At 44.0% G+C, this 21,733-nt stretch overlaps 2 protein-coding genes across 3 annotated transcripts in view; one reads left to right on the forward strand and one right to left on the reverse strand.

Moving 5' to 3' along the window:
- Positions 1-14,076, reverse strand: part of LRTM1 (leucine rich repeats and transmembrane domains 1) — a 29,950-nt gene extending 15,874 nt beyond the window's left edge. Inside the window, exons 1-3 of one of the 2 annotated variants that reach the window (XM_042929685.1) lie at positions 13,298-14,076; positions 9,938-10,534; positions 8-4,299 (exon numbers count right to left, since the gene is read on the reverse strand). In XM_042929685.1, coding sequence (XP_042785619.1) covers positions 3,866-4,299; positions 9,938-10,534; positions 13,298-13,304 — 1,038 coding nt within the window. In that variant the 5' untranslated portion in view covers positions 13,305-14,076 and the 3' untranslated portion in view covers positions 8-3,865. Of the gene's footprint in view, positions 1-7; positions 4,300-9,937; positions 10,535-13,297 lie in introns of those variants that run through there. The other variant, XM_042929686.1, reaches the window with a different exon arrangement.
- The window catches only part of CACNA2D3 (calcium voltage-gated channel auxiliary subunit alpha2delta 3), an 859,990-nt gene that overhangs the window by 719,772 nt on the left and 118,485 nt on the right, over positions 1-21,733 (forward strand). The gene's annotated exons all lie outside the window — the stretch shown is intronic.

The following is a 21,733-nucleotide window of genomic DNA, read 5'->3' on the forward strand; positions in this document are numbered from 1 at the left end:
AGCAACCAAGCTTGCCTGGGATTCTCACTCTCCCTCTCCCTCTGCCCCTTCCCTGCTCATGAGCATGCACCCTCTCTTGATAGTTCCCTAAAGTTATGCATATAAACCACATCCCAGTGATGCCATGTAGGGTTTGGAACATCATTTGCTTGTAGGTTTCTGTCCATTAACAGTAGGTTTAACCAAACCAGAAAGAGTTATTTCCTGATTTCCAGTTAAAAGTTATAGGTTTCTAGCAGTCATATAATTATATTAATGTGTACTACACATAGATTATTTTAGAAATTGATTTATCTACTTCCTTTGATATTTAGGATCTAAGACAAGAGTGTCTTATTTCTGGGGTAACTTGGTTAACTCGGGCAATGGGACTGGACTTTTATGAATCTTCAGGAGGAAATCATGTGAATCACTTTTCAGTCTTGGAATTTTGTGAGGAAGAATAAAACACCCAGTTGTCCATTGGACAGTTTATCCATCGTAAGCACAACATTCTCCCTGCAAGTCAGGGGTATTTGCCTTAATTTTAAAAGCTGTTCAGGTATCAGTTTCCCGCGAGGTCTTCTCTCTCTACAGTTTCTATTTGCAGGCAGGGTCTATTCTTTATACTTCCTTTTTATATGCCTCACTTCAGACAGCCATAGCATCCGTTGGGTCCTGCTATTGTAAATTTATGATCTCAGGCAAGACAAAAATCACCAGTCTGTAGTCATACTGTTCCACTCAGTATGATGAAAAACAATATTTTAGACGGTTTTCTCAGAATCCATCCATACCATGCATGAATTTTGTCCACAACGTGCCTTTATCAAGGCTCTATGATAGAAGGGCATTTGTATAGGGGGATTTATGAATATGACAGCAGCAATAAGCAGCTGAAAATAATCTATGAGGCGTTTTCAAATTACCCCTCATGAGCTGTAGTCATTGTGAAAGATAATTTGTGGTTCTCACAGAATACCCTGCAAATTGGGTCTTTCATCTGCGATGTTTTTTGTAGTTGAAACATTTCATTTCTCATATTAGCAAGTGATAACTCTGCATTTGTTAATCTAAACAATTTGATTTATATTTTTCTGTGCTGAGAGGCTGTTGACATTTCAGGGTAAGTAATTATTTTCATTGCCAACTGCTGTTTGTGGTGACTGTAGGCAAAAGATCAAAATCTGAATATACATAGGCATTGTTTTAATCATTTGCCTTAAAGACTATTCATAAAACAGGAATCTGTTTGCCTGAGTTATCGTCTGTACTTAGAAATCTAGTAGGACATGGGTGTTGATGAGTGAGGATTCTAGCCACATTCAGGGTTTTCTGCAGCGTATTGGAAGCTCTCTCATGTAACCACTGTGGGTGGGGGATCGGGGTTGACCTGCAGTGTCACCAAACCTCCGGCAGAACACTGTGCACTCGCGATCTTAAGTCACAGTGGTGAGAAGAAGCACGTGTTATTGGCCTGGGTACCACCCAGCTTTTGTAACACTTGTTGAAGTATCTCGGAGCTGGTTGCCAGGATTACATGACCGATGCTCACAAAAACACCTCTCACCGTGCCTGGTACCTAGTGCAAGCTCTGGAAAGGTTTGGTGAAATTGGGACGACATATGAAAAGATCTTCTAAATTTCCTTTCTTGTGTTGCCTTCTTGGCCAAGGACTTACAGCCCAGGACAAGGGCAAGAATGAGTTTTTTCACTTGGAAATAACCACTGTGTCCTTAGACTGGATGCTTAGCCTTGCCCACTGAAGTGCCTCCCAAGGCAGAGCAGAAAAGAGGCCCCAGGGCTTGGGATGGAGTTGTTAGAACAGCCAGCTTTCTCTGGGGTCTGTTTTTGATCTTAAAATCCATGATGAGTTTTCAATCTACTTTCAACATATCGAGGTTTATTTTAACATTCAGAAAAAAATTAACATCAAAGTTGATACGTCCCCCCCCCACTGCCCCCAGAAAATCATTTAGCAAAATTGCTCCTCTAAGAAGATGGTCCATCTTTAGCTTGTGGTATGTGGGGCCCACACTAGTTGTGAGTCTCTGTGGGCAGGTGTAGATGGCCTCTGTGATGATTAGGGGTGCATAGGTGTGTGTCCTGCAGGGTGGGCTGTGGTAGGTTCATCCGTATTTCCCTTGGCCTCTTTATACTATTGGCCAAGGCTCTGGCTGCATCAGACAGGGAGAAAATAACTCCTGCCTGTGTGGACCTCCCATTCACATTCCAGGTTAGGGAATGGACTACTAATTTAGGATCCAAACTGAGTTTTACATGGCCTGAAGGAGTGAATGTAGAGCCAGTGCCCTGAATGGCAAATGTGTTTTATCCTTTGAACCAATTCCAATTGATTAGTTCTGGTTGCCTACAGTGCTGTCTTAAGAAGGCATCTGTGTTGCATCAAGGCTCAGCTGGGAGGAGTGCTGGGATTGATTAGCGATGTCTGTCAAGGCCTCTGGAGGGACAGCTGACCCTATATTTGCCATTCTCTGCTTTTGACATGTCCTTAACTCCTCTCTGTAAAATGATTTTAATACTAACAGGTGACTCTAAGTGTGAGATACGGATTCATGAGAGAGAGCAGGTAGATGACATTTTAAGAAAACCTAACATGAGAAAATGCAAATTTACAAAATACATAAATCTGGAGCCAATTATTGCCATTACAGAAAGATTCCATGAAAGGTTCCTTTAAATAGCGAGCTCCCCTACTGCATTAAAATGATGATTTAATTTACAAAAATTCACTTTGCATGCAACTCTTCAGGACTGTGTCCATGGAGTAAAGCAGGCCACACCTGATTTTTTTAAACCTAGGCCCAAACAATATTCAGGATGGCTGCTGCCACCTAACTTGAGTCTCTTGATGATTTCCACTCTCCCCAGACTTCCTTCCTACTTCCTACCCCAGAGTGTTGAGTAGACAATCTGGGTGGTGGTCAACAGCTGCTGGCTTCCACCCTGCCACGGCTGCATTTCATTAGTGGGTAAACTGATTGCTCCGAGTATGTTTATGTGTGGGTGTGGTTGTACAAGTCTGTGCACTCAGTGCACTATGTATGTAGATACAGATACACACAAGCCATTATCTTGCTCTCAGCCCACCCTAAATTTGTTCCTGCTGTAAGAGTTATAAATGGAAGGTTCCAATCGCCTGGTGGATACAGCCTTCTGGTAACATGTGCCCTGGATTCCAGCTCCCCATCCTCTTAGTGTTTGTTTATATGTTATTTACCCTTGCATCAGAAAACTTCCCCAGACCCTGAGCCTGAGTCCCATTATCCAGACATGGAACCCTCCTCTTCCTCTGTGGCCTCGAAAGCCCCAAATGGTTTTCTGATTTAGAAAATTAAATATAATCTGACTCTTGTGGCAAGCTATGCAATTCCCAACCAACAGACTCTCCCATTAAATATATAACATGCAGAACATCTAAAAGTATCACTGATCTCACATGAATTTGAATTATAGAGGCATTCAGTGCCCCTCGGGTAAGATAGCCAGCTTCTTCCCAGGCACTCAAAATTGGGCAGTTTTCCAGTGGACCATAAAGCTCCCGGGAATGAGGACTAGTGCGTGTGTTTGAATTTCTGATGCTCTTTAAAGCCACGTAAGTCAGGGAAGAGTACCTGAGAGGTAGATCTTCCCTTTCGCAGGGTACGGCCTTCCCCCACACAGAGTAACTGCAGTAACTTCTCAGACGCAGAGCACAAGTATTGTCTCTGTTTCAACATGGTATTTTTTAAATCTCAACATAATTTTTCCCTGGGGATGTTTTTTGTTTTCCTTTTGAAAAAAGCAAAATGAGACCGTCACAGTGAACGCATCAGCCCGACTTCTTCTGGCCTAACGTGATTCTTCCTCTTTGAGGTGGAGGCTTTCAGGCTTGTGCGAGGTCATGCGGCCCTTTCCCTTCCATCTTCACAGGCTCGTCCGTCTGAGCCAAGCGCCCCCCATTGTACTGCGCTGTGACAGCCGCATAGGTACAGCCGTAGATGGCGGCCGCCAGCATCATGAGACACACGATCCCACACACAACCCCGGTGATGACGACGGTGGCCACCGCGTGACGCAGGTTAACCGGCCTCGGCTTGGGTTTGAGCTCACATTCCGAGTGGTCTCGCTGCCCCGTGCTGGGGCTCTCAGGAGACCCGGGGCCCGGCCGGTGGGCAGAACCCAGCTGCTGCACCCCCCATGTCCCCACACCCAGAGAAGGGAAAGGGCAGGGCTGGTATAGCTCATGAGGGATCTTCAGGAGGTCCTTCCCCTTCCAGGTGTCGGGTGACACACAGGTGACACTGTCTGTTATTCCCCCTTTAAAAAACAAAAGCAAAGGCTGACAACAGAGTCTGGTAGGACTGAATTCCAAAATCCTCAGCCTGCAAAAGCTTAGGCAGATATGATTTATAACGCACCTTTTTCCCCATCTTTGGAGTCAAAGGACTTTATGACTTTAGGATTTCTAAGTTGGCTAAATGCTAGAAACGTTACACACTAAATGGGCAATTATGTATGACCAAGAATTCGTTAGAATCCAAGTCACTGCTACCTGATAAATGCTGAGGGAAAAGCCCTGTAGAAGCTGACAAGAAGGGGAACTGGAGGCCAACCTGAGGCACAATATGCCTGCCACTCATCACCACCACCCCCCAAAGAACCCCGCCCCACGAGACAGGTACTGTACCAAATTCCCACCAGAAATCTGAAACAACAGGTAAATGAAATAAATGTCCTTTGCTGTGATGTTATGTGTTAATTACAAAGACCCCATGTGTCTACCACCTGTCTTCAGTGATGCCAAAAGGGAAGGTCAATGGCCTTTTGAGTGTTTGTGTGTCTTTGACAGTAATATTAGTTTAATTCATGGGATTAAGTACAATTAATGTGTCTCCTCGGGCCTTGGAACATTCAGTAATTTGAGTACCGAACTTTCCAGCGCGTTATTAGAGCCAGTTTCCATTCTCTGTAAGGTGATTGATTTCCTCAGGTATGTAGACTAGTGTTGTTCAGGGGTGGGGGGTGGATTTGGGTAACCAGTAATTGTTTTCTAGAAAGAGCACTGAGCTAACAGATTTCATTCTGGCCACATATGACCACTGATTTACTGTTTGACCTCTGGCAAATTGATTTCTCTGGTTAGATCTTTTGCCATTAAAACACCGTATTTGTATCTGATTCGATAGTTTACAAAGTGCTGCTAGAGAAGTCCTCACAACTGTGCTCTAATGGGTAATTCTTGTCCAAGGTCACCCAGGCCATAAGTGGGTGGATCAGCACTCAAACCCTGCCCTTCCTCTTGATCCCAGTTTTCCCACTGCACTCACAGCCTCTCTCCACCTCCTCCTCCCTTTTCTCCCTCTCCTCTGGAGCCTCCTGAGGTCAGTGGAGTAAACACAATGACCTTCAGTTAGGCCCTTTGACCAGTCAGAACTTGGCTTGCATGACCTCAGCTCCCCCAGCTTAGCTCCCCCAGCTGCCATGAACTCCTCCCCCAGGATGGCTGTGAAGCCTGGCACCACTCTTGGCCAAGTTAGGTTCTTTGTACACACCACAGGTGGATTATGGAATTATGTGAGAAAAATCACATGCAGGAGATGGTCACTTCAATGTAATTATAACCTGTTGCACAGCTTCTGTCCACTGTCTGGGTCTCATAAGCAGAGTCCTACAAGGCCCTGTGAGTAGATGGGGCCATTTTGTAGTGCAAGCATTATCATGGCCCAGGTCACACTGGGATTAGTGGCTATGGCAAAATTCAACCCATACTTTTTGGTCACCACTGCTTGAAACTGAATGGCCTATGACTAGTGTCTCTTAGGTCCCTCCTGGCTTCTTCAGTAATCCCCTGAGGCAAGAGCCCCAACTCTAGAGCAAAAAGGTATCAGAAGTATTTCTTCCTTTCCTGAGCTCATATGCAGGAGGCCAGAGGTACAGGGTGGTTGCTCCTGATGAACCCTGGGTGTCCTTAGGCTATGCTGAGACTATAGATCCCTGCCTCATGGACCATTTCATGCCTCTGCCCAGCAACTTGTTATAAGACAGAAGGCCACAGAAACTGAAATGAAGTCTAAGAAGAAGTAATGACATTTAAACTGGCCAAAGAACACTGAGACGCCCCCCAGGGAAAGAAAGGCTGCCAGCCATGGGACCAGCAATTCTACCAGCTGACCCATTCTTAGACTGGGGTGGTCCACCCCATCACTCCAGGCTTACACAGTATCTTCTCCAGTTTAAAGCTTCCTTATGATCAATATTAGGGTGGGACTCATGGCCTTGGGACCCAGAGTGCTGAGGAAATACACAGGCTGGAGCCAGGGACATCCTGGAAGTCAGAGGCTATGGCTGCCAAGAGCTCCCTGGCCACCTGTGCAGCTGTGTCCTTGGGATTCACCTCCCAGCCTTCCACTACCATCTCCTCAGCCATGACCCCAAAAGGCAAATCTGCTGATGACAGCTTGAGCGTCATCAAGGGAAAGGCCCCCTCCCTTCTAGATTCATAGCAGCTGATAATGCAAGAAGCTGCAGCTTGCCGAGCCCTCATTATCCCCTATCTGGCCACCGGTAACTCTTAACCAGTGTCTTGGAAGAAATTGGATTCAGATTTTGAGTCTGTGACTTAGCTGTGCCACCATAAGCAAGTACTTGGTCATTCTTTGCCTCTGCTTGCTCATCTGGAAAGTGGGAGGGGAGGGTAATGGTGAAATTCATCTCACAAGATCACTCTGAGGTTCAGTTGGGTGAAGTATGTCAAGTATTTAACACAATACCTAACTGTAAATGTTACAGTTAGCTATTGACAAGAAGATGATTTGAATACTCTTGAATGGAGAGAGAGGAATACAGATTACAAAATCTATGTGCCTCCTTTTGTGAAGGAGATGTTTAGTAGGTATTCATGAAAGCACATTTTTTGGCTCTTGAGCCCACAGGAAGGCAAAATTTCCCCGCCCATTGTAGTCAGGTTGGGGACTTAGTTCTGGCCCATGGAAATAATGAATGCCACTTTCAGGCCACAAAACCACCTGCTTAATCCTCCATGTGATCTATTCCCACTTGATGGTGACCTTAGAGGCCACATGGTAAAGTGGCACCATCAGAATCTGGAAGGGGCTTATGTCCATGAATGACTGCATGGGACCCAGCCCCACCTCGCCCCTTGGTTCTAACGAGAGTAAGCAACAGACTTTAATTGTGCTCATCACTGACACGGGTGTCATATCCACCAGCCCGTCCTAATACTGTTAGTGTTTGTATTTATTTATGTAGCCTTTAAAAAATAAGGTCTTGACCAATATCTGTTTTGCCTTATTCAGTATCTATTGTTCATGATGCAATCTGAGAATCAGAATGTGCTCCAGGAACTTTCTGGCTTAACTCTGTCAGCTTCCACCTGGTGATGCTGAGAGGTTGGGAGGGACATTAATGTGCCCAGAGGTCAAAGTTTGTGAGTTTGTGGCAGAGTAGGGGAGCTTTCTTCTAGCCCATGCTGCTTCTAGTATCCTGGACCTGGCAACTATCTTTTGTCAAGAAATGTTCTTTGATGAAAACTTTCTTTCTGTGATGGTTTAGTGTATGCTTAGAATTTAGTCAGAACACAATTGCTAAAGCCACTTTGCCTCTAGGTGTGAAAAGTTTTAATTGCAGCCTTTTATTAGAATGACTTTTGCCACATTGCATGCCCCCTGTTGTAGGTCAACTTGAAGATTATTTGGCTAGTGATAGGCTATTTGCTGTTATATTGTTGAGAGGGATTCTTAGTTCAGTATCAGTATTGTATGTCTGAACTCATATTGTGTTCTATCCCCCTTCCCTCTATGTGACAGCTACAACCATCCAGACTTTTCTGATCCCCTAATTCATGTCTATAGCTCTGATAGCTTCCTGAGTTAGAGGCTCAAACATACAGCCACCAACTCAACAGCACCCACAATATATATGGGTATATATTGGATATATAATGGGCATCCTGAACTTGACTCGCCCCAAATTCAACTCTCGATTTATGGTCTCCCCCATATACTAGCCCACTTGCCAAAGAAGGCAGCATCAAGACCTGCACTGCAACCTGTTCTAACTCAATGCTAGCCTATAATCAATGGGAAGTGGAGGTCTGTCCCTTATCAGCCCCTGGCGTCACTATTTATGTGGTCAATCTTACAGGACAATACAAATTGATTTTCCCATAATAAACTCTCTTTTCTTCATTTCCCATTCCAGTCCATTTGCAATTTCTATCTGTTCAGTATTCCAAGTATCTCCCAAAGTTGGTCATTTCTCATAACACTGGTCTGAGCTACCATCTTCTTTTCCCTGGGTGACTGAAATCAGTTTCTCCCCTAATCCCCTTGCTGCTGCTTCTGCAGCCTGTTGTCTGTTCTCCCTAGAGTCACCAGAGTCACCTTTTGACATGTAATTAGATATTGTTCCCTTGACTAGAATTCTTTAAGGGATTTCCATTTCATCTAAAATAAAATCCAAATGACTCAGCCCGCTCTGCACATTCCTACCTGACCTGGCCCCTGAGTACTTGTGTTGCCTCATCTCTCTGCTCTCTCAGCCCCTTCCTCTGTTCTAGCCACTTTTTGTCCCTCTTTTGTCTCTCAGTCAAGCCAAGCTTACTCCCCTGTCAGACCTTTTGCACTTTCTATCCTTTTTCCCAATTATCTCATGGCTCATTTCTCCTCCTTGTTCAGGTTCTGCTCACCCATGTCACCTCCTTGGAGAGGTCTTTCCTGTCCTTCCTGTCTGCAGTGGGACCCCCATCCTATCACTGTCTCTCCCCTCACCCTGCCTCATTGTTTTCCCAGTGCCAAGTGCTGTCTGAACTTAGATATTTATTGGCCATCTTATTTAACATCTGTTTCTGTTATCAGCTTGTAACCTCCATGATAGTAGAGATTTTCTTGTTCACATTTTCTCATTGCCTAGAAAAGTGCCTGGCACATAAGTGGCACTCAAGTATAGGAATGAAGGAATGAATGAATGAATGATGCTTGAAGGTTAAGAGGAAAGAAGCATTGTGCTATAGAGGAAAGAATGTATGGCCAAGACCCAACAGTCATTCATGCTATTCTTATCTGTGCTTCTACTCCGTCATTTTGGAGAAGTCACTGATCATCTCTGGGCCTCCATTTCCCATTGATTATAGGCTAGCATTGAGTTAGAAGGGATTGGAAAACTTTTCTATAAAGAGCCAAATAGTTAATATTTTAAGCTTTGCCAAATAGTCTCTGTCACAACTATTCAGCTTTGCCTTTATAGTGCAAAACAGCTAAGGACATGATAAATCAGCCTGGATGTCTCCCAATAAATATTTACAAAAACAGGAGTGGGGCTGGATTTTGCCCTTGGGCTGTAGTTTGGTGACCCTCTGGGTGATTTCCAGAGCCCCCATCTTTAATATTTTAGATTCTTTTTCCTTGATTTTATCATCTGGTGAAGAAATAGTAAACAACTTTAGAGAGGGGTCCCTATTGCATCCAATTTCAATAACAGTGGTATTTGCTAAAGCAGAAGGGATAATCTTAGGGAAGATTTGTAGCTATCAAATTGGTAGATGCATACACAGGGGGAAATTCCCAAGGAGAGACCAGGCTGGATCACACTTGAAAATTAGAGTTTGGTGCCACTTTGGAGCTGAGCAGTTATTGAGGGGGTGATTGAATTTCCCTCCTTCTTAGGGGCCTGCAGCTCTCAGATAAGTAATGTTGTTAATCAAAAAGTGGAAAGTTGTCTCCGTGAATCATGTTTGTAGATGCATTTAAATCCTGAATTTAAACAGTCTCTAATGACTCACTGCCTCTCTTGCCATACCATGAAATGACATCAGTGTGAAAAAGCTTACACTGGCCCCTCACACACTCCTCGATGTTCCTTCTAATGCAGACAACAGATGAGGTTCATCCTAAGCCGGTAACACACAGATGAGAGGTTCCAGATAGACGTTACTGACCTTTATAGATAAATTTCTCCAGCCAGAGTTTAAGACTGAGCAGGTGGCAATTGCATTTCCAGAGGTTGTCCTTGAGAAATAAAAGCCTCACGTTGGGCATGGATTCTAGGAGCTCTCGATCAAGCTGCTGAAGCTGGTTTTGTTGAATTGCAAATACCGTCAGGTTCTCCCAAGGCTTACCCAGGGATATGGGAAGGTGGCTTATGTTGTTTGATGACAAATCAAGCTCCCGCAGCTGTGGGAGGGAATGGAAAAGTCTGCTTTCCAGAGAATGCAGGGAGTTCTGGGTTAGGTTTAAGACCTGCAAGTGCTGAAGTCCATGGAAGACTCCAGGGGCCAGATCTGAAAGGGAATTGTTGTACAAGTTCAGGGTCCTGAGGTGTGGCACCGACCTGAATGCAAAAGCAGGGAGCTGGTGTATCTGGTTATCTTGCAAGTGCAGCGTTAGGGTCTGAGGAGGCAAATCGGGAGGGATTTCGGCCAGACCCTGCCGGCTGCAGTCTACAGCCCGTGAGGGTGAGTGACAGTGGCACCTCGTGGGGCAGCCACACACCACCCGGAGCAGGAAGATCACACTGGAAAGCAGAAGCAGTTCACCTGCAAGCAACAAAAAGAAATTGAGATCAGAACCAATCTGCAAGTGATGTCAGTGTTTGTCCCCCCTTTGAAATCACAAGGACGGTGACTCGGAGCCAGCTAACATCTACAAACCTGTACGAGACATTCTGTCACTCCCCATACTTAGGAAAGTCGGGCTGGGCTGGGTTCCTCCCCAGCGTGGTCAGCTGTTGCACACTCTGTGCTAACTATGGTCAGAGGCCTCGGGAAAAATACTTTCTTGGTGGCTCAGTAATAGGGAGATGGAAGGCTGTCAAATAGAAAGGTGAAAAAAGTCTTGGGGGCACATGCCTGTTGTAGGGTGCAGCAGAATTACATGAGGACAGAAGTTTAGAAAAATAGCGGGTCAGTCAGATATTCATATTTCCAAAAGGTATGCTCCAGATCGGTGCCATCCAATGGAACTTTCTGTGGTGATGGAAATGCTCTGTATTTGCTGTCTAGTATGGTAGTTGTTAGCTGCATGTGGCTACTGAGCTCTTGTGGCTACTGCAACCAAGGAACTGAATTTTTATTTGTATTTAATTTTAACTAATTTAAATTTATTAAAAAAAAATTTTTACATTTATTCATTTTTGAGAAAAAGAGACAGAGCATGAACAGGGGAGGGCCAGAGAGAGAGAGAGAGAGAGAGAGAGACAGAGAGAGAGAGATCCAAAGCAGGCTCCAGGCTCCAAGCTGTGAGCACAGAGCCCGGCGCAGGGCTGGAACTTAGAAACCGTGAGATCATGACCTGAGCTGAAGTTGGACGCTTAACCAACTGAGCCACACAGGCGCCCCATTAGTTAATTTAAATTTAAATAGCCACATGGTGGCAGTGGTTACCATATTGGATAGGGTAGGTTTACAGTATTCCTATATATTGATGTCGTGTTTGCAGGTATAATTCCATGAATGATTATCATCTCTACTTTTTATTCAAGAGATTTTAAAAATGCAGAAAAGCATGTAACAAACACCCATATTCCTATAACAAAGTTCTGTCAATCATTCATAGTTTGTCATATTTTTCACCTCTTTTTTCTTTTAACTTAAAGAAACAAAGCATTACTGAAATCCCTTTGATTAGCACCCAAGTGATGTTTTCCAGCATGAACCCTCCTCACCCCTACCATCACCAATATATCCCTCTAGGCCTTTAACAAACAATACTTCATAACAACAACAATAGCAAACAGTCATGTATCCCATGTTTTGAGCCAGGCACCATTATAAGTGCATTATATATATAATCTTATACATTTAATCCTCATGACCTTGTAAATCTGGTTTCATTATTATCCCCATTATAAAGGTGAGGAAACTGAGGCACAGAGAAGCTAAATCATTTGTCCAAGGTCACGTAGACAATGAGTAGCAGAATCGTGATTTGAACCCAGTCTGCTTCCAGAGTCTGCCAGGATCCTTATCTGCTATGTTTTACCACCTGTAAAACTTTTATACCCCCCCCACGCACACGCTACATGATGTTTTATATAGTGTGTTTTAAGACTACATAAATATAGTCCTTGGCACATCTCATTCTGCAATTTACTCTGTTCACTCAAAGCTGACCTATCCATACAGATATCTAGAGGGTTTGTTCATTCCTTTTAAGTGCTATAGACAATTCCACGGTGACACCATGCCAGATTTAATATTTAGCCATTCCCTTACTGGTGGGCATTTGAGTTTCTGCTGCTTGCCTTCACTACAGATGATGCTGCAGAGAGCGGCCTTGCACGGGACAACCTGACCATGCAGAAATTACAAAGAGGTCTCTGGAATCAACAGGAGCTTCCTCACAAAGTTCAGAGAGGATGCTGGATTGACATTTTTTTAGATACTGCTAGATCATTGTCCAGAGTAGCTATAATTCTTCCTGTTTTGTTCCAGAGATTTGAATTTCAAAATATGGCAAGGACATTTTGTTAAATTGGCAGAGGAATTCACAAGGCCACACAATAATATTTAAAACTCAAGATGTTTTCTACGTATAGAGAGAGCTCTTAGAAGAGGTCGTTTGTTTGTTTGCTTTGGGCCTTGAGTAGGGAAATAGACAATGTGGCTGTCCAATGCACTGGGCCTCTGAATTCTCTACTGATATGAACAGTGCCTAGGGCAACAGGGAAGATATGTGGAGAGTCTTCTGAAAATTCTGCTTCATTTAGTTTAGCTCAAGGGATATAGAACATCAGAGTCCCCTTCCCTGTTCCAAAATATAAAAGAGCAAAATCCTTGTTTCCCTTTCTGTAATTTTGCAAATAATCTAAATGACTCTTTTCAAAGCCAACACATCTTCCTGGGAGAGGGCTATGGGGCTCAGGCATCAATTAGTTGCACAAAATCTAATCTGAAGCCAGAGAACAGGTTTTCCACAGAGTCCACTAATCTATTAATGAAAGCCTTGTCCTTCTGAGCTTGTATCCAGCTTGTTCCTTCTTCCTTAGGTCCCACTCCCCCACCTGCCCAAGGGGACGATATGTGAACTCCAACTTGAAGCGCTGTATTTTCTATGAAATGGCCTGCAGCATGCCGACTGCATATCCAACGATAGCTGAGCACATTTGTCCCCACACCCTTCTTTGGACCCAATGTGGCACAAATATACATTCCCCACTAGAGACATTTTCTCAATCTGTTTGGTCTTTAGGGAAATACAACCTGGAAGTAGGCTTCCCACAGATACCTTGCAGAAGGGACCCCTTTCCTCTCACGGACAGAGAACTTTTCTAAAGCAGGAGGGGATTCATCATGGCTCACCTTTCATGACTGAATCTCCGCAAGCTTCCTTGCTGAACCCGTGGCCCACCTCTATTAATCTGCAGATCAACAAACCGAGGGCATGGCAAACCCAGAGCCCAGCTTGTCATTCACTTTTTCTGAATCCCGCTTGTGCTTTATCTTCAATGCAGCAAAGGGTTGTGGCTTCCAGGAGACTGCTTATTGAAGCAATGCTTCCACCGTCTCCATCTGGCTGGGATTGTTTTCCATAAGAGGATCTTTTGATTGGACCCCTCTTCTTTCTTAAAGTGTCGGCCTCCCCAAGATCACCCTTGCTTTTCCCATTCAGATGGCGAGCCCCAGAGAGAATGTTTGTCAAACCTCAGTGAACAGCTGTAGCATTCAAACATGACCTCGATGGCTCAGCCTTTTTGATTATTTAATCTGCTTGAAGTCCAGGGCACTGAAATAAAACTGCCTTCTTAATCCGGTGGTGGCTTCTGAATTCTGTTGACTTATTAACCATGCTGTGTCAACCCCCGTCGGGTTGGGGGACGCTCGCCGTGGCTCCTCGATCTGGGGGTCTAGCAACAGAGCCAGCAGAGTGTGTAATATGAGGACAAATTGGCCTGCTGGAGGCTGACACGGTCTCCACAGTGCACTCGTTTCGTCTTATTCAGCCAACATCCGTAGGGATTAGCTTGTGTTGACAGGGTCTTGATGCTCTGAAATTCATAGTCATGGCTTCCTTTAGTGGACATCACAGTCTCTTCTCACTGGTGCCACAAATACTTCTCAGCTGCTCCTTTGCTTTCTCCCCCCGAACTGACCTTTCGGTTCGCCTGACTTTGGAAATACTTCTCAGTCTTTCATCATTTCCCTGATGCTGAGGTTCTGGCCCTTCCCTCATTTTTCACGTCTGAAACAATAAAGCTGCCCCATGAGCACCAGGTGTCCATGAACTGTGGCTGTTCCCTAGTTGAAGCTGCTGGGAGCTTTCCCACTGGGGACTGGAACGTTCTTTGAATGTGCAAATCCCCCCCGTCATTTGCTGAGGTGGGGTTTCAGTGTCTGAGGCTTCTCCTCAGCGAGGCCAAAATGCTCCCACGCCCAAGGCGACTGCAAGGAAGGTGAAAACCGTGCTTTTACTGATGTAGCATGAAGTGGCAGTGTAATAGAGCAGTTGAGTGTGGGATTGGGAATTAGATGGGTCTGGATTTGGATTCAGCTTCACCATTCACCAGCCCGATGTCTCTGGGCGAGTGAGTCTCCCTCTGGGATCCTAATAGCCTCATCTTTAACACAGGGATAGTGATATTTTTGGCTTCACAAGATTGCTCCAAGGATTCAATTAAAGCAAGCAATGCGTGTCATGGCCCTGAATGCTTTAGTAAATGTTCACGGTTACCCATGAGAATGCCTGGCAGGACCTCTATGCTGCTAGCGTCCAAAGCACAGCCTTGACTCGACAGGGAGGAGGAAGACGCTGACCAAAGACCAGGATATCTGGGCCCTCATGCCACGCTGGTGGGACCGAGGGAGGAGGACCCTTGTGAATGAAGTTGAAAAACCGGATTGTGACCATCCTTAAGAGCCTGCACTTTGGGAATCCCTTGCCTCCTTTGGCCATGCCCCTTCCAGTCTCACAGAACCCAATATAACCATCCTGCCCCCTCCCTGAAAAGTCCACTTTACCCAGCCTGCTATCTTTTGTCCTTTTCTACAACGTTCTTGGAATACCGGTGATACCATGGAGGAAAGTCAGGTGTAGGTAACAGAGAGCCATTTAAATCTTAATAAGGGCTAAATCCTTCCTTCCTCCCTCCTTCCTATGTATTTTCAGGTGCACAGAATTTAATAATAATCACTCCTAGATGATCTGTGACCAGTGTAGCATTCAGTCATTGATGCATCATCATATAACACACACCTATGAACCTAACTCTCACTCTAAGAACTAGAAAGTTACCAGTAATTTGCATCAACCTGTGTGTCTCTGTCTTTCCCTGGAGTCAGCAAACATTTTTGTGTAAAGGGCCAGATAGTAAACATTTTAGACATTGAGGGCCATACAGTCTCCATACAGTCCCTGTCACAACTGCTCAACCCTGATGTAGTGCAGAGCCAGCCATAGACAGTCTGTAAAAAAAAAAAAAAAAAAAAAAAAGATGTGCCTGTGCTCCAATAAAACTTTATTTACAAAACCAGGTGGAGCACTGGATTGGCACACAGGTCATAGTTTGCAAGCCCTGCTCGAACCCATCCCCTAGCCACTGCCGTCACTCTCCTCCACCACCAAGGTTACCCACTCAGCTGCACATACCCGCCAGCCTGTCTCCTCATCTACAAACTGAGAGGGCTGGAAAGGATGATTTTTAGGGCATTCTCATGTCTGAAACCTTGTCATTCTCATCAGAATGCTTGAGTGGACTTGAAAGAGTCTGTAGTTAAAGATGTTAGGGGTCCTGGACAGACAAAGAGTTTGACTGACTCTTTGGGTTACAGCAGAGCTGTTTAGCTGTGTCTTGCAGGGTCCAACTAGGGTCCCAGTCTCGTGGACTCCAGGGGCCTGGGAAAGATGAATCCACTGCCAGCACAGCTGAGCATAGGGGGCCAGGACACCTGCAGAGAAACGGGAGACAGTCCTGAAACCTGCAGGTAAAGCCAGGGTGTGTGGCTAAGCGAGGAAGCACAGTTTCATGCTGCTTCTACTCTGGAGCTGGGTGACCTTGGGCAAACCACAGGTTCTCTCTGACCCTGAGCTTCCTCATCTGTAGAAGGCAGATAGTGGCTACCTCATATGACACAAGAAGGATCGAGTGATACATGTTAAGTGCACAGCACAGGTCTGGCAGAGCAAAATGAGCAAAAGTGGCATCTCCTACTAGCCCCACAGAGTTTGGACTGGCTGCTCTCACCTAAAATGTCAATACCCTGGGAACACACAGAGAACCCACACAGCTGATGGGTTCTTAGGAGCAGAGGCTGACCACCCAAAGGGGCTCCTTGGTTCTTTTTTGCTCCTGCTGACTCTAACAAGCGGTTAAAAGATGGGCAGGGCACACTTCGAGGGGAAGCCTCTCGGACATTGAAGGACTTGGATGCGGAGTCTGATTGATTTATTCCGTCTGACCTCAGCCCAGAGAACAAAGGGAGGGAGGGTGACTGGCATGCTAATGCCTGCAGGGCCTTCTCTCCCTTGGGGAGCCAGATCTGAGAGGTGGCAAGACAACTGTGCGTGCAGAAGACTAACAGAGATGCCAGATGTCAGGTCAGGCCAGGCTGCTCTGCAGAGGGGAGGGCTCCACCAGCAGGGTTCCTGGTACCAAGACACCCAGTCGAGAGCCCAGTTTCCTACGCAGGAACTTGCTTCAGACACACCCTCGGAATAATATTCTCATTACTGCTGCACTGAGATGTCAAGAATTTCTTAGCTTTATATAAATAAAAATATATAAATATAAATTTATACGTTTATTATACATTATATATAAATTTATACATTCACATTTATATAAAGCTAAGATATACATATATTTATATGCTTAGCCCGTTGTAAGTCAGAACATTTCCTAATATAGTTAGGAATTTAATGATTTAAAGACCATATGATATAAATTGGTCTTTTTAACATTTCACCTTCCTCCAAAAAAAAAAAAAACAACAACAATTATTAACATTTGGAATTAGTGATGTCTTGAAATCAGCAAATGGGTAACAGCTCTTTCTCCCAGGTAATATACAACTATTTGTTAGAAATAAGTTAAAGCTAAATATACTCACCCAGGAGGGTATTCGTAATAAATTGTTAGGTTAAATAAAGCAATTTGAACAGGAATATGCATTATGTAATGCTATTTATATTGCAAAAAAAGAAAAAAAGTCAGAGGTGCAGAGGTGGAAAGATTAACCCTAAAGATGTGCATTGATTGTCTGAAGAAAGAATAAGTGGGGGAAGGACAGACACCAAACTAATAATATGAATTGCCCAGAAGGTGGGGATAATTAAGAAGAGAGGAAAATTAACTTTTTCTGTTTATACCTCTGCGTATTCAACTTGCTACAACAAACATGTTATATCTGTGATTTTAAAAATACAAAGGAGAAGAGCTGACTTTTGTTAAGCAGAAAGTACAGGGGCATCTTGTTTCCTGGAATATTTGAGATGGCTGTTCTCAGTGACCAGCTGAGTTCTGTGTGCTAGTGAGGTGTCCCTAGATCTCCCTTTGCCTCACTCCATGAGAATTAGCCCCAAAAGTGATACGTGTCTTTCTCTGCTAAGTGATTGCCACAAGTGAACAGACCTTATAACACAAGGAATATTTCTCGCAGTTTTAATGTCTGCTTTGGTAAAAGTTGTGGCAAATTACTCCCCCGTCCCCATCAGTGGGCCCCCATCCAAAGCAGGTGCTGCAGTGATCTGGCGCGGGGGAGGCCCCCGGGCCAGTGACAGCTGCTTCCCAGTATAGCTCAGAGAAAGACCTTGGCACCGTAAATTCACACAGAAATTTCATTTGGTTGGGGAAGAAATTTGGCATTTGGAAATATTTCCCTAGGGTTGTAGATGACCAAATGGCACCCATGTATAAAATTTATACAGATCTATATAAAAGACCTCAGTATTATTTCCTTCCTTCCTTGTTTCTTTCTTTTTTTTCTTTTTCTCTTCGGTCTTATAAAACATTTAGCAAGTGAACTAGGAATATATTTTTAAATGGCCATCATATTATTTATTTAGTGCTTACAATGGGCCAGATGTTGCTGAAGATTTGCACTGATTAAATACAAATCCTTAATGTAACGCAGCTACTATAATGAGTAAACTTCTAGATCTCAGTGGCTTAACACGACTCATTTATTGCTCTTATCACAGTCTAGTGCTGAGGTTACCAGGGAGCCAGGCTTTATGCAGTTATGCAGCCTCCTTCTGTCTTGGTCTTGTCACTGTGCATTCCTTTTAGTTGTCAGTACCCTCTCCATCAGCTGGCTGACCATGGAAAAAGAAAAGAATCAGGCACGGGCCCTGCCTAGAAACAGTACTTCTCACCAGGCTTGCCCTCCATTGGCCAGAATGAAATCACATGACCATATCTAACAGCAAGGGAGATTGGGTAATGTAGTCTCACTGTGTGCCTTGGAAGAAGAGGCATCCTAGAGCATTAGCAATCTCTGCCTCTACACTTTATTTGCAATATCTCACTTAAAGGTGACAACAGCTCACTAGCCTGTAAGCTTAAGATGGTTTCTTTGATTTCTTCCCATAGTTTCTACAATACCATTCATTAAATATAATGAATTCATTAAATATAATGAATTCATTAAATAAATGTTGAATGTTGAAGGAACAAATGATAAAACTAGGGCACAGAAAAGTAGGGGCACCTGAGTGGCTCAGTCAGTTAAGCGTCCAGCTTTGGTTCAGGTCATGATCTCATGGTTTGTGGGTTTGAACCCTACATCGGGCCCGCACTAACATTGCAGAGCCTGTGTGGAATTCGCTCTCTCCCTCTCTCTGCCCTTCCCCGACTAGCACTTTCACTCTCTCTCTAAGTAAATAAATAAAAGAAAAAAAACAACGAAGGCTCATAAAAGTAACTTGCTCAAGGTGTCCAACATATTTATTGCAAATATGCAGATTGTGAGTGGCCGTGTTAAGTAAAATAATCAGGGAACTTAAACTTTTATGTATTTACTGCCTTGAGTTAATTTTCATACAGTCCATTTTTTCTGACAGTAAGCTACAAATTTAATTATCCGGAAGCCCTACCTAACTCAGAAAATAAGAACAAAATCAAGGCTGTTACATGGTTTCTCTAGTGTAAAGGTGGGAAGGATACGTATACCTCTTCATTCTGTCTTGCCTTTTGATAAAGTAAAAATTCCTACATAGGGCTACCTAGGGTCATTCAGCATATGTGCCTATCCATAGAGTTTAAACTCTCTTTACCTGGCCTTGACATATTTGATAATATTGGTGGAGTAGTAGACATGAAATGTGTACCTTCAACCTCTCTAAAACTAAGGAAGACAACGGCCAAGTGTATGAGACTGCTTTCCAGTGTCCACTTGTCCACAGAACCCAGGTCTGAGCTAAGGTGCCATGGGAACTAGAAAAGACATAGCACGTTGACCCTTGGCCTTCAAAGAACTTACCTGTTTGTGGGGTGCTATTGAGCAATCTTTATTTATTATATCAGAGTCAATGCTAATCATCTCATCACCTTGAATCTGTTACCCTTGAGAAGACTGCACATGACTTTATTGGACCCTAACACCGTCCAGGTCTCCAGGAACCACATCTCAGAAGTCATTTGGCTAGTAGCAGAGGCAGACCTAGATGATGTTTTGGTTTAGTTTGGTTTGGCTTGATTTGGTTTTGGCCCATCAACTCTGCATTGCCAAGGTTAGAGGAAGATCAGACTTCACATTTCAGTGTCTTGCAAACCTCAGCCTTCCAGCACTCAGTTTGCCTGCATTTGGGACGTATGCAAAGATAAAGATGCATCTGAGATAAGTATGATTAAAGGTAATTAGTGAGCTCATGCGGCTGGTGGAATAAACACAGACAGATGCTGGTTGATAGAAAGCTAACAAAGAAACAAAAAGACCAAGAAACATGGCAGCTTAGGAAGCTTGGCCAAAGCCTCGCACTGACACACTGTTTTACTTAGATCTTTTGATGGGCCGCTTTTGTCTCTGCCCCAGGAATATAAATTGGAATCAAATTTATGTTCATGTTAGATTGTTTACTCACGTTATACACATAAAATGAGTGTTCTGTGCAGTTCTTCTTGGTGAATTTATATTTGCTTTTGTACTTCTATGATAACATGATAGTCCAGGTTCTGAAATAGATGGCAATGTGTTTTCATATTTTCAAGTTACAGTTTAGTGTGTGTACATTATGATACAATAATGAGTCTGTGTTTTGCCTTTTTCTAAGATTCGCTCTATGTTAACTGTTGGATACCTGTTGCTTGGAAATGTTCTAGAAAACACAATTGTCTCAGGCAGGACTTACATCGTAACCCGCTAGTTCTAGATCTGGGACTGTTCAGAACTCCTTTTCCTTATTCCAGACTTCACCTGCCCCATTATTTCATTTTAGAACAGTGTCCCTATTAGAAGCATGGACTATGTAATGAAACCATCCAGGTTCAAAGGCTGCCTCCAACATTTACTGGCTCTGAGAACTTAAAGAAGTCATATAACCTCTCTGATCCTCAATTTCATCATCTGTACAAAGGAACCCAACTGGCAGGTTCACAGGGAAGGTTAAATAATACTTTTATGTAAGAATGTGAGAGAAAAAAAAAGGCTTTGCACATAGCAATAGACATTAGCTATTATCTTCTCTATTATTCTGTCTGTATGGCATGTACCAACTAGAAACTCAGGCTGCAAGCACTTAACACTAATCTATTTGGAATAAAAATGAGGAAGTTAAGGCAAAGGAGCATTTTGTGTGACAGAGTTCACCATCTTCTTGGATTATGAAGCACGCATATGTATGTGTTATCTGACTAGAATCAGTTCAATCTAAATGAGTTTGTGCTGGACATATCTCATTGTCCTCAATATAGCCCCACAGACAAAAGGAAGTCGGTTCTTGATGTCACGTGACTGCACCTTCAGGAAGGACGTTCGTTTGCAAAATAAAGGTCCTGTGTTGACATCCGTGCAGCTTCCAACCACATTTATAATGGGCAGGGCAACTCCCCATTCTGGTGCAAGAGTGATGTTCTTCTCCTTTCACTTCATTCAAGAAGCCCACTCGGGCCACCTGCTATATGCTTGTGCTGTTGCTTTTTCAGGGGTTTGTCCACTGATCTTTCCTCTAGCCAGTGCCCCTCCACCCCGCCCTGTAGGAGGCCCCTAACCCCATCCCTGTGTAATTAGAGAAAGCATGCAGTCAGCTCCCCAGAGCCGCTTAGCTTTCATCAGGAAGCAGGACTATCGGAGTTTCGAGGTTGATAGGAGTGGAAACATTTGTGTTCAACAAGCAGGCTCCTTCATGTGTTGTCAGCATTTCATTTGTGATTCTAATGAGGGCGGAGGAGAAAATAAACTCCGCATACCGCTCTCCACTGCTACAGCTGATGTTTGTAAGTTTCTAGCCATGGCCTTGAGTTGCGTCTATCAGGAAGGCATTTGGAAAAGCAGCTGTGTGCCACTGCTGGGTGTGAACGAGAGCTAAGATGGTTAAATCGACGGAGGCAGTCCTGAGAATGGGAAGTGTACACGTTTACTTCTCAGAGACTGGAATTTCTATTCCTATTGGTGCTTTAAATGTCTCCAAAAGGTGAAAGCACTCTTACGTTAAAAGCAGGGTGTATTAGAGGTACTCTCATTCTTGACCCCTGGCTCGTCTCATCTCTGAAAGTCTGCCGCCGATTTCGTGTCCAGCGTATCTGCTGAGTGCTCCCTACCTATTAAGTTCCACATTGAGGGATTTTCTAGGCCTGAAAATAAGAC

This window comes from Panthera leo, chromosome A2, assembly GCF_018350215.1.
Source record: "Panthera leo isolate Ple1 chromosome A2, P.leo_Ple1_pat1.1, whole genome shotgun sequence".
Taxonomy (NCBI): Eukaryota; Metazoa; Chordata; class Mammalia; order Carnivora; family Felidae; genus Panthera; species Panthera leo.